At 43.3% G+C, this 15,390-nt stretch overlaps 1 protein-coding gene across 1 annotated transcript in view; it reads right to left on the minus strand.

Annotated features, from left to right (window-relative positions):
• Positions 1-1,626: 1,626 nt before the first annotated feature.
• The window catches only part of TENM4 (teneurin transmembrane protein 4), a 65,914-nt gene continuing 52,150 nt past the window's right edge, over positions 1,627-15,390 (minus strand). The window contains exons 15-17 of the mRNA XM_073548656.1: positions 13,232-14,846; positions 9,680-9,822; positions 1,627-5,729 (exon numbers count right to left, since the gene is read on the minus strand). Coding sequence (XP_073404757.1) covers positions 4,971-5,729; positions 9,680-9,822; positions 13,232-14,846 — 2,517 coding nt within the window. The 3' untranslated portion in view covers positions 1,627-4,970. The remainder of the gene's footprint in view (positions 5,730-9,679; positions 9,823-13,231; positions 14,847-15,390) is intronic.

Here is a 15,390-nt window from a genome sequence, read left to right on the forward strand (position 1 = left end):
CCGCGGGAAAATCGCGGGAATTTAAAATGCGATTTTCCCGCGGAATGGAATCCGGAATTCCAGCGGTAACTTCCGCTATGTGTGCACTTAGCCTTATGGTAGTAATGTTCCTAGTCTCCCCCTGTAAAGTTCCCCTATACACAGCATGATGCTCCCCTGTACACAGTATAATGCCCCCTCACTGTATATTACCACCCACACAGCATACTGACCACCTTAGTAGTCCACAAACTGTTTGATGACCCCAACACTGTTATACCCACTGTGTATCATGGCACCTTTAGTAGCCTCCAATCAGTGTCATTGCCCCTCACTAGCCCCCACACTCCATATGATGGCCTCCACTTAGTATTTATGGGGTCCTCCTTAGGAGCCCCCCACTGTTTGTAAAGGCCACGTTCATTGCCTCCACGCATCATGTACTCACCAAACTTGTAGAAATAAGGAGAAAAATCCAGCTCCACACGAAATCAAGTTTCCAAATTTATTCCAACATGGATAATGAACAAGTGTGTGATCTTGATATGTTAGCTTTGATAAAGATCGCTTGTAGCGATCGAAACGCGTCGCTGATGTCGCTCCTGTGTGAGCTGATGCAGTCCTGGAGCTGACTTGTTCATTATCCATGTCGGAATAAATTTGGAAACTTGATTTCGTGTGGAGCTGGATTTTTCTCCTTATTTCTACATTGAATTGACCACTGCGGGATGGTGTTCCGTGCTCCTATCAAGTCAGTGAGCTGGCTTTATATTTTTATATGACTCACCAAACTTGAGCGAGTTCAGCAGCAGATGGCTACAGGATACAGAAGAATGTGGTGACGCCACCGCACCGAGACTCTCGCCCTGTGTCATCGCATCGTTCCACTCTGGACCTGCCGTTGTGTAGGCTGAAGGACGAAAGTGACCCACAGTGTACAGAACAGAGAGAGCATGTCACCCCCACTGCTGCAGAACTCAGGATCAGTAATATATGTACACAGTGACTGCACCAGCAGAATAGTGAGTGCAGCTCTGGGGTATAATACAGGATGTAACTCAGGATCAGTAATGTAATGTATGTACACAGTGACTGCACCAGCAGAATAGTGAGTGCAGCTCTGGGGTATAATACAGGATGTAACTCAGGATCAGTAATGTATGTACACAGTGACTGCACCAGCAGAATAGTGAGTGCAGCTCTGGAGTATAATACAGGATGTAACTCAGGATCAGTAATGTAATGTATGTACACAGTGACTGCACCAGCAGAATAGTGAGTGCAGCTCTGGAGTATAATACAGGATGTAACTCAGGATCAGTAATGTAATGTATGTACACAGTGACTGTACCAGCAGAATAGTGAGTGCAGCTCTGGGGTACAGGATCAGTAAAGTATGTACACAGTGACTGCACCAGCAGAATAGTGAGTGCAGCTCTGGAGTATAATACAGGATGTAACTCAGGATCAGTAATGTAATGTATGTACACAGTGACTGCACCAGCAGAATAGTGAGTGCAGCTCTGGGGTATAATACAGGATTTAACTCAGGATCAGTAATTGAACTTCTATACGAAAGACATTTTTCACAAAACCTCTAACTTTTCAAAACTTGTAAAAAAAAATTAATTAAAAGAAGATTCTGTCTCTTTATTAAATTACTTTTATTCTCTCATCACTATATTTTTATTGTATTTTTTCACTTTTTTGTTACAAAATAACATCTCTAAGTTTCTCTCTTTCTTTTTTTTTTCCTCTTTTATACAAGACACAGAATAACCAGTAAAGGGATAACCGGTAAACACTTCTATCTACACAGTCGCCATCCCATGGAGATGTTTTCCAGGAAGCTCAGACCCGTTTGTAACTGATTTCAGCTGCTAATTCGGTGGCCGCATCAGACGCTCCTTATCTGCCATCAACTTCTATGGATCAGAGGGCGAGCGCTGCGCTCGCTGCTCCGGGCCTTGAAGAAACCCCATGGCTTCAATTCAGTAATTCTAGAAGGGAGGGACGTGACCGATTCCAGGCGGTGAAGAACAGGCGGAAGTTATAGCATTAGGGGAAACAGAAAGGATAAAAATACTGAAATGTGAAACATGATGGGGGGGCAATCGGACCCCGGGAGTCGCAGGAATAGCGGGCATGCCTCTACCATACTGCGGTGCTGAAAACCAGTTCCTTAAAGGGCTTTTTCCCACTTATGAGAATTTTTTTTTTTTTTTACTTAAATACAAGTAATTTGGGCTAAATTTTTAAAAAAATTATGATTCATTAATAATGTTGCACCGTGTCTTGTAGCGTCCATTTTTTACTGCAGAAAGAGTTAACTGAGACTCCATCAAGGACCCTCAGATTGAGAGTCTGTAACTCTTGCGTCCATCTTCTCTGACCTCCTCTGGGCCGATTTATGACCACAGAGCTTGTAAAAGCAGAAAATGGGGCAAAAATGTTTTGATAAAACCCAATTATATTTTTAGACCTAACAACATACAGTTAAGTGTAAAAAAAAAAACATTTAAAGAGCAATTCCAAAAATCATAAAAAAATTACAAAAGGAAGAGACACATTTTTCTAAATGTATTGTGATATGTTCACTTAAAGGGGAGGACTCCTGACCCGTGATCAGTGCAAGTCCCAGGCGATTGGCAGGTCCTTTCCAGTGGTAGTTAATGACGTGTGATCTTGGTACAGCCCCTTTAAGCATGGGAGGAGCTCGGTCTCTTGCTCAGTGGAGGGGATTATGTATGGAAGTGGAGTTGCCCTTTAAGCTGATCAGTAGAATGAGTGAAGGGAAAGTCTAGGGAAGAAGGGCATGAACGTATTCATCCTGTCGAAACGGTGGACGCCATAGCGGGAAAACCCCAAATCACCGTCATCGGTGGCTGGTGGGCACCATAACAAAATCCACAAGGCCTGTGTGAACAGAGCCCAACAATACTACTGTAAAACTTCCCTATATAATCTAAAGCCATAAGAATTGCGCTTTAATGTTTGTTTCCTAAGTAATATTTAAAGGGATTGTCCAGGATTAGAAAACACGCCTGTTTCCTTCCAAAAACAGCGCCCCCCCTATCCACAGGCTGTGTGTGGTATTCCTTGAAAAAGGGAACCTTTTTTTTGGACAATCCCTTTAAGAATTTAAAAATTTTTTTTTTTTTTTTAAAAATGGGTTGAATCTCAGCAAAAGGGAATAAAAGGAACACATTTTCCCACAGGGACTATTTTTTTTTCTTTTTTTCCTCCTGTTGGGAATGAATCCAATTTTTTTTTACTAAAAAACAAAAAACAAATAAAAAAAAAAAATGGAAAAAAAAAAAAAAAAAAGTTCTAATCCCCCCCAGCCCCCTAAAATAAAAGTTTCAAGAACATTAACCATCTAATATCTGGTTACTAATAGAACCAAAGACCGATCCATGCCAAAGATCTCTACGCATCTGACTTGGTATGGCACCGATTACGGAGGATATATCGGCGGGCACTGATGACGGAGGATGCGCCATGTTATCACCTGCGCTGCTCAGTTACAAAGGAGTCCGAATCATCCCGCTACCTCGACGCATCCATTCCCAACGTAACAGCTGTCAGTTAAATAAGAAAAAATAAAAAAAATATATATAAATTAAAAAATTATCACGCCCCGCCAATAGAATTGCATGTTTGCTTGGCCAAGGTCCATGACGGTTGTAGCTGAACAGCAGGAAAGAACAGTCTGGATGGGTCCGAGATGAGATGCACATAACACATTCAGTGACCGATGGATGAGATGACGCTCCGATAAGAAGGACGACTTCCAATAGATAAGGGCTGGCAGACATTTTTTCCGCGGCTCGAAACCAGTGATTTGGGGAAGGGAGGGGGGGGCTCTCTGGTTCCTAAATAGTTAAAAAATAAAAAATAAAAAAAAAAGAATAAAAAAAAAATGACTGCCACCCTTTAACATAATGAATGTCAAAAACATAAAAATCTAATAAAACCATTGGTCATGTCAAAATCATGGTCTACCATCGGGAGCTCCCCCACCCACCCAAAAAAAAAAAAAAAAAAAAAAAAAAACATTTTGCGGCCCTGAGTGAAGGTGGAGTCCTCTAGAGGCGTAAGCATTTTTTTTTTTTTTTTTTTAAGATATCATCGAGTCCAATCGTCCCCACCCCAAAAAAATACAAATAAAAAAAAAATAAAAAAGAAGCTGAGCCATCCAGAGTCTCACCCACCCAAACCTGTTTAAGGGGAAAATACTATCAACTGTTTTCGAAAAATGTAACACAAGCAACACATTGGGGGACAGAGAATCCATGAATCCATTCTCCCGCATACTGCATCATGACACAAGGTAAATGATCCGAACAGTTTTGGTTAAAATCAAGGCAAAATCTTCAGTTCTCAAAAAGTTAGAGCTGAATAGATATTTTTTTTGTCCACTGCTTCTTCTTCTTCTTCATCTCCATCGAAAAAAAAAAAAAACACACAAAAGCCGCGTCGATCCCCGCTCCAGAGTTGAGAATGATGAAACAAAACTTTCTGCCCAGACATCCATTCTTTAATTATTTTTTTTTCCCATTATTTTTGCAACAGAGACCCGATGTAACATCTTGAAATCCTCACAAAAGGTAAAAAAAAAAAACAAAAAACAAAAAAAACAAAAACAAAAAAACCTTGCTGTGATGACGCAACAGCTGAAACACCTTCCGATGAAATTCCAACTGGTGTGAAGGCCAACGTTATTAGTTAAAAAATAAAAATGTAGAAAAGTTGCAACGTTTCAAGTTCAAGGACGCCTCTTTTTTATTTTTCTTTACTAGGTCCGATTTTTTTGTTGTTGTTTTTTTTTTAAGCTTTTATTTCATTTTTAGGATTTTTTGCATTATTTTATTAAAAAAAAAACAAAAAAAAACAAACAAAAAAAAGGCTTGATTACAACACAGTTCGGGTACGCGGCCACCACCACAGTAGCTGTCTTTGGCAAGAAGTCAACACAATGACCGTCTATGTCACCTTCTGCCCATCTCGCTCTGTCTCATAAAGTGGATGTTGTTGGCGCTGTCTGAAAGTTCTGGATATTGTTCCACGGAAATGACGTAATAACCGTCGTAGCCCTGAACCCGTCCTGTGCTCAGTAATTGCTGTTTTTCTCCTTCTGTCCATGCTCGGAGACCCTCCTCGCCGTCTCGAAGTCTCTGCTGCTCTTTGAGCCATGCCTGAGACACTGCCTTTTGTCTGGCCAGGTCCAGGACGCGAACCTTCTCCTCGTCCAGGGAGGTCCCGTAACGAGTGTTGAGGCACAAGGTGCCATATTGTAGCTGGATGTCTGTGTATCGTCTAGTCCTTGTACCCAGAACAGTGTTGATCTGAGATACGGTGACGTTGACCCCGTTCTCCAAGGTTCTCCTGCCACCGCTGAGACCTAAAATGGACAGGTCGCTTTCCGGAGGTCCTTGCTTGGTAAAATAATGAGTGTCAACACCATCAATGGTGAAGTGCAAGTTCTCCAAATACTGAGCGTTGTTCAAAATGGCGGCAACGCGCCTCCCGTCCTCGTTGGCCACGCTGATGATGTCGGTGGTGACGCGGCCATCTTTCATTGCAAGCTTCACCCCTTTCCCAAAGATGGAGCCGATGGTGGCGAATTTCTTGCTGCCTTTTTTCGAGCGACAGCCGGCGATGGGGGAGCTGTAGACGGGGTCGAATCTTTCCAGGGTGACGAAGGCTTGCAGCTGCTTCTGAACCTCACATTGGACGCCCAAGATTGACTGCAAAACAAGGCAAAATGTTTTTTTAAAAATTTACTATTTTTCAGGGTAATTTTTTTTTTTTCATACTAGAGGAATAAGAGAAAATCCCCCCCAACTCATCGCTAAAATTAAGGGGCCTCAAAAGTATCACAACTTCTGTTTCTGACCGTTTTTCTGTTGGGCTAAAGCAGAAGCCCCCCACCCACTGCTACATTACGAAGACCCTCTAATTTACTCATTTGGGATTCTTAAGAACTTAGTTGCCTGTCCTTACATTGGAAGACCACGGGGAGAAAAAAAAAGTGTTTATCGTCCCTTTAAGTAACAAGTTAACAAAGCAACAAGGATTTGAACACCCCTGACTCTTCCCCGTGGGTGGTCTGTCTCTTGAGGGTCTTCTGATTTCCTCCAGAATTTCTGTTTCTCATCTACAACAACTAGAACTTTAGGATGATTGATCTGAAGTCTTTCTAGTTACAAAAACATCAAGCGGAGTGTCAGATTATTGAAGAGCGGCTGGAAATGACGGATGAAAGTTTTCCGGCGTGGAAAGGTCGGACGTGTGTGGAGTTCTCAGCCACAGCGCGGCTTCTACAAAGGACCCGAATTGTTGTAGAATTATTTTGTTTTATGGTCAGTTATTTAAAGAGACACCATCCATCATTATCGCTCTGTATATATTTTTATGAAAACATTTTTTTAATCCTAATTACACGAGGTTGCACCCGCAAATCAGCAGATTGGAAAGCAAAATTATAATCTCTTCTTTACGATCTCTCAGCCTTTCAGTGGGGCAAAGAAGGGGTCACATGACACATCCCCCCATTCCACACCCTCGCAAACATGACAATTGGGAAACAAAAAACAGTCAGGGGTTTAAAGGCCACGGCTTCTCACCCTCTATCATCAGGGTTATGTCACGTTACTGCTTTAGAGATTGATCAGCCTGATATTTTGGGCAAAATGTTCAGTCACGTGTCCAAAACCCTTCATAAATAACCTGGGCACTTAAAAGCCATTGAGCCCCTAAAACAGAAGCAGCCCCACCCAGAGACCCTAAAATAGTGAAGCTGCAAAGCCCCTTAACATGGTGGCAGTTGTAGAGATGCTAAAACAGAGTCAGCCGCAGAGCCCCTTAAATAGCGGCAGCCGCTGAGCCCATAACGGAAGCCCCAGAGTCACTAAAACAGCAGCAGTCCCACCCAGAGCCCTTAAAACAGTGACAGTCAGAGCCCTAACACAGCCGAAGCCCCACCCAGAGCCCCTAAAATAGAGACAGCCCCACAGCTCCTAAAACAGCAGAAGCCCCACCCAGAGCCCTAAAATAGAGATAAGTCCAGAGTCCCTAAGACAGCAGTAGCCCCACTCAGAGCCCCTAAAATAGTGGCAGTTGAAGAGCCCCTAAAATAGAGACAGCCCCAGAGCCCCTAAAACAGCAGTAGCCCCACCCTGAGCCCCTAAAATAGAGACAGCCCCACAGCTCCTAAAACAGCAGAAACCCCACCCAGAGCCCTAAAATAGAGACAGCCCAAGCCCCTAAAACAGCAGTAGTCCCACCCAGAGCCCCTAAAATAGAGACAGCCCCAGAGCCCCTAAAATATCAGTAGCCCCACCCATAGCCCCTAAATTAGTGACATTCATAGAGCCCCTAAAATAGAGACAGCCCCAGAGCCACTAAAACAGAAGCAGCCCCACCCAGAGCCCCTAAAATAGAGACAGCCCAAGCCCCTAAAACAGCAGTAATCCCACCCAGAGCCTCTAAAATAGAGATAAGTCCAGAATCCCTAAAACAGTAGTAGTCCCACCCAGAGCCCCTAAAATAGAGACAGCCCCAGAGCCTCTTAAACATCAATAGCCCCACCCATAGCCCCTAAAATAGTGACATTTGTAGAGCCCCTAAAATAGACAGCCCCAGAGCCCCTAAAACAGCAGTAGTCCCACCAAGAGCCCCTAAAATAGAGACAGCCCCAGAGCCCCTAAAACAGCAGTAGTCCCACCCAGAGCCCCTAAAATAGAGACAGCCCCCGAGCCCCTAAAACAGCGGCAGTCGTAGAGCACCTAAAATAAGGACCCTAAAACACCAGTAGCCCCGCCCAGAGCCCCTAAAATAGAGATAAGTTCAGAGTCCCTAAAACAGCAGCAGCCCCACCCAGAGCCCCTAAAATAGTGACATTCGTAGAGCTGCTAAAATAGAGACAGCCCCAGAGCCACTAAAACAGCAGCAGCCCCACCAAGAGCCGCTAAAATAGAGACAGCCCCAGAGCCCCTAAAACAGCAGTAGTCCCACCCAGAGCCCCTAAAATAGTGGCAGCAACTGAGCCTCCATATTTGTGCCAACCACAGAACTCTTTACTCCCAAAGTGGTTTTGGTTTTAATAGGGGAAAAACTATTTTTCCTTCCTGACTTGGCGTATCCTGTTTTTTTGGGGAGCGAAGTCTTGTATGTGTAACCCACAGTTTTAGTACAAGACAGATCCTAAACCTGGCAATGTGACAGGACGCCAGTGTTGACCTCGGACAAGCTGGATCTTCAGAAGGAGATTGTACGGGACCACCTGTACCCCCGCAGTTTGGGGCACTGTATGGCTTCCCTAACCTCATGGGATCTGACCCTGGTGTTACTTTCCCTTTAAAAACGGACTCTCAGGAACAAACCAAGCCTAAAAGGATTAATATTCATTTTTAACTGCCCCCCCTACCATCGCCCCAATTTTAGCATTATAAAAGGCTGATGAGGCCGACCGCAGTACTGAATAGCGCACACAGGCTGGATTGTTCCCGTGGCCGCGCTCTCTGACTAATGGACGCCTTTGGACATCCATAATTGATTGCATCACAAATTAAAAAGTCATTTAGCCGTAACCACTTGAAAGTGTAAAATCCATTATGTGTGGATACAGGAGCGTGGTGTGAAATCTCACAGAGAAAGTGTTTTAACTGTGGACCTGGGAGACCATAGGTGTGGGGGAGGGGGCACGGCCTTCTCAGCTTTTCACATCTTGTTTTTAGAAAGTTAGCGACCTTTCACTAAAACTTTGTGAAATTTGACCTTCTGGACGCTCCTTTGGGACAGTCTGGTCCCAATACACATTTTCGTTCAAGGAATCTGACCGGCACTATTTCACATCAAGCAAATAAATAATGAAAATAAGTGAAAATTAAAAAAGAAATAAACAGAAGTCATACAGTCGCGTAGAGAGAAAAAAAAAAAAAAACAACAAAAACATATCCACTACATAGATATATAGCTAAATGATAACTTTCTGACTTCCTGGAGCCACCACTAGGGGGAGCTTAGGACCTCAATACACATTGAACTAGTAGGCAGCGAGCTCCCTCTAGTGGTGGCTGGAATAAGAAATTGTCATTTTGCACTATTTTTGTGCAGGGGATTTTTCAACTTTGTATCACTATAAAAAATTTGAATTGAAAAAATGACATGTTTATGCTCAGAGGTTGAATATATATCCAGACCTAGTTCAGTTGAGGGTTTGTTCTACAATTAGAGAGGGCGCCAATCAATTCACAGGTTCCCGATCCAGCGGCCACGGGATGAGAGCTGCAGAAACCACTTTCTGCCTGCTAAAATCACAGACACTGAGCAAGCAGGGGAGGCAGTGAGATGCCACCTGCCATAGGATAGATGACTGATGGGCAGGGGTTCCAACGCTTGTGGCAGAATGGGTGCCAATGCGTGCCGGCAGAGAATAAATGGTAAAGTTAATTGGAGTAATCTCATTTGGAAAAATGGGGAGTCGGAGCTGCTTGTTCTTATGATACGAGGGTCCCCGAAGTAAATATAAGCGGGGGGAAACTATTAGAAGTATTTGTTATGAACACAATGCTGAGTAAGCCTTCCTGCCATTTATGAGCCGCAGAAGCCCCCAAGATAAGTAGCGAAACGTTGACCTTCGGCAGATGGATAAAAACAGTTATGGAAATGTCGTCGCTCTGGTGGATCCCATTACCTTGCTGTTGTCCCATTCTTGGGTCTTCATCTGAGTGTTGACCAATTCATAAGAAGGCTCCATGGCATCTATGTCCGGCCGGGGGTAACCGGGGATCACGTTGTGCAGATGAAAGCCGAAGGTGAGCAGCCAACTGTTGACATCTGGGGTAAGGAACAGAGAAGAATTCGGGCGAGTTACTTAAAGAAACCTGAATTCTAACATGTCCAAACTATGTTCTCAGGGAAGAGATACCGTCACCAAGGACAGGAGGGCAGCAGCTCATTGAGAACACATGCACGCTCCGCCAAACCAAGTGTGCATGTGTATGGGGAGTGTGTTAGGTCGCAGAGGTTCAGCTGACAGCTACTGGAACTGTATGGGTGACTTAAAGGGGTTGCTCACAATTAACAATCTGAAGACTCCGGGTCCCACCATTAGGACCCCCCACCGATCAGAAGAGATCCACAACAATAAAGGAAGCACCAACATGCGCTTGCACCCGCCGCTCCATTCACACGGGATACAGGACCAATCCTTTGTGCGACAACCCCTTTAAGTAAGAGAATATCTAAAAATCTTCCATGTGTAGCCAGATCCTGTTGCATTAGTCGACTGTTACATTGTTGCACTCCTTAGGTCACATGACCTGGACCCATGGCTTCATACCAGGTAGTCACCGACCGTTCTCGAGTGGAGAAGAATAAAAAACAAAAACAGAGGAAAACCAGTCCGAGACAAAACATTCGCAAAGTTTCTCAAGGCGTTATGCAAGATTTAACCCATGGCACATTCTAGAAACGAGGACGAGTCCTTTAAGTGCACAAGCTACAATCGCTCGGTAATTCATGGAGGTTTTTGATGACATCGCAATGAGGTCGTAACAGAACAGATGTGAGCACCGGCGGCAGCAGCAACAACGGCGGCATCTGCAATGTGCACGGATGGTTAATCTCACGTACGGGCCGCATCCTCCTGAACACTTTCTTCTGGGGGAAAGACTCCCGGTACAATAATCAATCACGTCACGTGCCGCCATTTATTAACGACCTTGAAAAGATGAAACTTAAAAAGGCCGAGGTCACGATCAAATGCCAACGTTTAATTAAGTGCCAGCCCGCGATTGGTAGGACGTTACTAATTAATAAAGCTGTATATATGATCCTTTATAAAAGAGCAAAGAATCTGGGCTACACGGCAAAGGAAGGGTTAAATAAAAAAAACACTTGACATTCAAGAGTATATTACTCGAATTCTGAAACCGAAAAATTTCCCTATAGCAAATCTAATTTTAAAGGGAATCTGTCAGCAGGAGTTTATATGTAATCTAAGAGCAGTATAATGTAGGGGCATAAAGCCCGATTCCAGTGTTGTGTCACTTGGCCAGCACTTGCTGTAGTTGCAATACAATATACTTTTAACAGCAGATTATCAATGCCGGACTAGATATCATGTGGGCAGCAGTCCAACTAATCTGTGTAACCCCGCCCCCACCACTGATTGGCTGACAATGTACAGTGTGCACAGGAAACTGCCTATCAACGGTGTGGGCGGGGTTATACACAGCTCTGCTCCATCTACAGCAGAGAAAACAGCGATCCCTTTCAAACTTACAGCAAGCAGCTCAGTAAGTGACACATCACTGGAATCAGGATCTCTGCCCCTACATCATGCTGCTCTTCCATAGCAAAAATCTAACAGATCCCCCTTTTAACCCCTTTGCAAGTCGGAAGCGGGAGTATGGAGAAGGCTCACCACATACATGGCAGGTGATGGCTGTGTGTTGCAACCAGGAGCTGCCCCTAACAATGGCGGGTGGCACGAAGTGTCAGTCTCGATTGTTAACCTGTTAAATGCCACTATCAAGCTCTGAAAGTGGCATTAACAATGCGCTGGTGAGGGAGCGCTCATCAGCTCGCCCATGACGTGATCGCGGCTCGCAGATGGGTTGCCATCACAGCCAGGGTCTGTTGAAGACCACCGTGTTTGTCATTACGGAGCACCCTTGAAACACTGCCTGTGGCCGAGCTTCAAATGACGGCATGATTTTTACTATATGCAGCAATGCGATGGCATCGCCGTACATAGCACAAGCGATCAGATGACTATTAAGAACAGTGAAAATTTTTTTTAAAAAGTTTAAAAAAATATGAAAAAAAAAAACACGTACAAATTCAAATCCCTCCCTTATTAAAAATAAATATAATAAAAAGGTATAAAGAAAAATCACATATTTAGTCCGATCAAACATAATTAACTCGATTGTTAAACACCGTAAACGGAAAAAATTCAAGGACGCCAATATTTTGGTTGCTGCATTTCCCAAAAAAAATTCTGTATCAAGCGCTCAAAACATCACATCTATCCCAAAATGATATTAAAAACGATGTCTTGCCCATGTAAAAATATAAACCATCACACAGCTCCATCACCCAAACAATAAAAACTATGGGTTTCGGAACAGAACCCCAAAAATGTAACTTTTCAAACTTCTGATAAGAGAAAAAAAACCTGAAGAAGTTTGGTATCGCCGTAATCGTATCAATGAGCAGAATCCTATTCAGACGTCATTTTTAGCACAAAACGTACACCGTGAAAACAATTCCAAAAAATGTTCACACGTTGCAATTTTGCAGCGAAAACACAGCACAAAGAGAATGAGATCTCTGATGTCTCGTCTACACGCTGCATATTTTTACTTTGCAGATTTGAATTCCTTCAACATTTTTCACCCATCATAATAAATGTGAAAAATGCATCAAAATGCTGAAGGAAAAAAAAAAAAAAAAAAGGCTCGTTTGCATTTTTTTCTGCTACAAATCCAGAACATAGACACATACCCTACAGTGGGGAATGTAAGACACGGGCACAATTAGTCAAATTAAACAATTGAAAAATATTTTTGCTCCCCATGTGCAATTTTGATTGGCTCAAGTCTTACAAAATGGAATATTTAATGCAACTTTTTTGTAGAAATTTCCTGCAAAATTGATTGTTAAGAAAAGTAAAACTATGACCAGTTTCAGGCACCTTTTTTGGAAAAAGAGTAACAGTGCTAAACAAAAAAAAAAAAAAAAATACCCCAGAGAAACCATCTATTGTGGGTGCTCAGAATGAAAATTAGTGGATACGTGACACTAACATCTGGAGACCAAAATTTCTTAATGTAAAAGGTCTCCTTTGATCGGTTAGATTCTTATCAACCTGATTGATATCAATTATTTCAATAGGAGGTCATCAGGAATGGCCTACAAAAAAGGCCAAAATCTGCATTCTAGGTCATGGACTACATAACCTGTATATACTACATAATGATGTCTTTCGCTGAAAATTATACAAGAAGGTGCAGACTCAAGCATGGGGTGAAGCCCATCAACTTTAAAAAAAAAATAAAGAAATTAAGGAATGAATTAAAGGTTCTTGAGATCTTGGCTTGTGTTCCTAGCCGGTGGGACGCTGGTGCGCCGCCACACACATAGGTCATTAATGTACCTTTTGGAGCTAAACCTAAACCCACCGTAAACCATAAAAAGAAGAAATTGTAAATAGGTCAAGAGGTTCCACTGGACTTACCGGTCATGTAGCATTTTGTATCCTGGGATCTGCTCACAGGGTTGTTGTTTTTAAACATGTACAAGTTGAACGGCATAATGTTGGTGGTGCTAAGCTGCTTCCATATGTCATGGTCAGGGCTTGTCCATCGACCGGCTAATACATCGTAGTCTCGGCGACCCATGTGGATGAGCTTAGTGAGAGGGTCAAAGAGGCCACCATGATAGCCGATAACAAGCTGAAAGTTAGGATTTGAGTCCAGATAGATTTCGCCATAGGCGGTGTAAAAGATTTGCTTGATCATAAGTCCAGAACCGGTAAAGACCGCCATGGGAGTACCGATGTTGTCACAAGCAATGTAAAACTCATCTCCACTGCTTAGTTCCATGGCAAAGAGATGGCCTTGTAGGTCATAATATAAAGAAGCTATCTCCGAACTAGAATGGTTGTAGAAATGTGTGATCCTAGTAGGGTTGGCAAGATCGGCATAGAAGAACTGTAAATGTTGACCGTTGTTGGTCTTCCGGGAAATTCTCCTTCCAAGACCGTCATATCGATACTTCACCATCCAACCACTGAGTTTATTATAAGTTTTCACGAGAAGACCGGCAGAGCTGTACTCAAATATATCGTTCCCCCTCTGTTTCAGGAAACCGTCTTCATCCATCCGATACTGAACATCTCCAAGTCTGGTGATCCGATCCCTCAAATCGTATCTTAGAGGCATGAGGCGGATACTGTTTCCAGGATTCAACAGATGCAAGTTACCATTCAGGTCGTAATTGTATCTCCATTGTTGTTTGTCATTGACAAATACTGTCTGTAACTGTCCATCGTTGTCATATTCATAGGTGTACCTAGTGGAGTTTGCGTACGGTCCGACCTTGAGCTCTTTCTTCACCACACGACCCATGTTGTCATATTGCAACATCATCCAAAACATCATGGATCTGAAGATTTCGTACTGTAGTTCCCGTACTCGTCCATACGTGTCGAACTGCTTAGTATGGGTCATGACTGCCGTGGTGATGATCTGGTTGATATTATAATAAATGACCCCAAATTTACCGAATTGCTCTGTTTTACCGGATACGTCATCGTATCTGTACAAGTCGATGGGCAGTGGAGTCTCGTTAATGACGGCCTGCATACTGGTGACCCGAAAACTGTTGTCGTAGTTGTAGTCAAATCTAGCATTGACCATTCCTTCCTCAGTAAATCGGAAAATCTGCCGGTCAATTAAAGGTCCGATCTGCCGGTAACGGATGGTGCAGGTAAAACCATCATTTTGTAAGTTCACAGTCTTCAACATACCGGCCGTTTCATCGTATGTGAATGCAATCTTGGTGGTGTCATACAAGATCTCGGCAAGCTTTGATAGCTTTCCATATCTGTAGATGATCCTTCTTCCAGTGCCCATGTAGAGAGTTTGCAACATTTGCCCTTCCTCCGAGAAGTCCTGGATAACGGAGGCATTGCCCTCTGGGGGTCGGTAAATATTCCGATAGTAACCTATGGAGCGGACGGTCTCCAGTGTTTGTCGAGCCACATTGGGCATGGTGACTGAAGACAGATGATTGTTTTTGTCAAATTCAAAGATGTATTGTCTCTGGCTATGAAGTAGTAACACCATGGACTGGGAAAAAAAAAAAGAAAAAGGAAAACAAAAATGGTGAATGATGGCACATAGCCACGATTACTGAATGTTTACATATTTTTCAATTTCATATCTTAAAGAGGCTGTTCCCTACTTTTTCATTTTAGGATACGTCATCAATGTCTGTTTGGTCGGGGTCAGACACCTGACGCCACCGCCAATCAGCTGTTCTCTGTGGCGGTGGTGGGTGCCGGACGGATATACTTGCGGAGTCTCTCCATCTTCTGATAGTGGCGGCAGCAGGGTACTACACATCTGCTCCTATTAAAATCAATAGGAGGCACATGGGCAGTATCCAGCTGCCGCCACTATCAGAAGATGGAGCAGCTCCGCAAGTGAGCATTTCCAACCGGTGGCTACCGCCACTGACAACACCCGATCGGCGGGGGTGACAAGTGTTGGACATCCTAAGATAAGTCATAAATGAAAAAAGTAATGGACAATCACTTTAAGTTAAATTAAAAAAAGAAAAATATTGAAAAGAAAATGTTACGGCACTTAGAAAATCATGGCTATTTTTTAA

This window comes from Dendrobates tinctorius, unplaced genomic scaffold (assembly GCF_039654945.1).
Source record: "Dendrobates tinctorius isolate UK_male_01 unplaced genomic scaffold, ASM3965494v1 ptg000157l, whole genome shotgun sequence".
NCBI classification, from domain to species: Eukaryota; Metazoa; Chordata; class Amphibia; order Anura; family Dendrobatidae; genus Dendrobates; species Dendrobates tinctorius.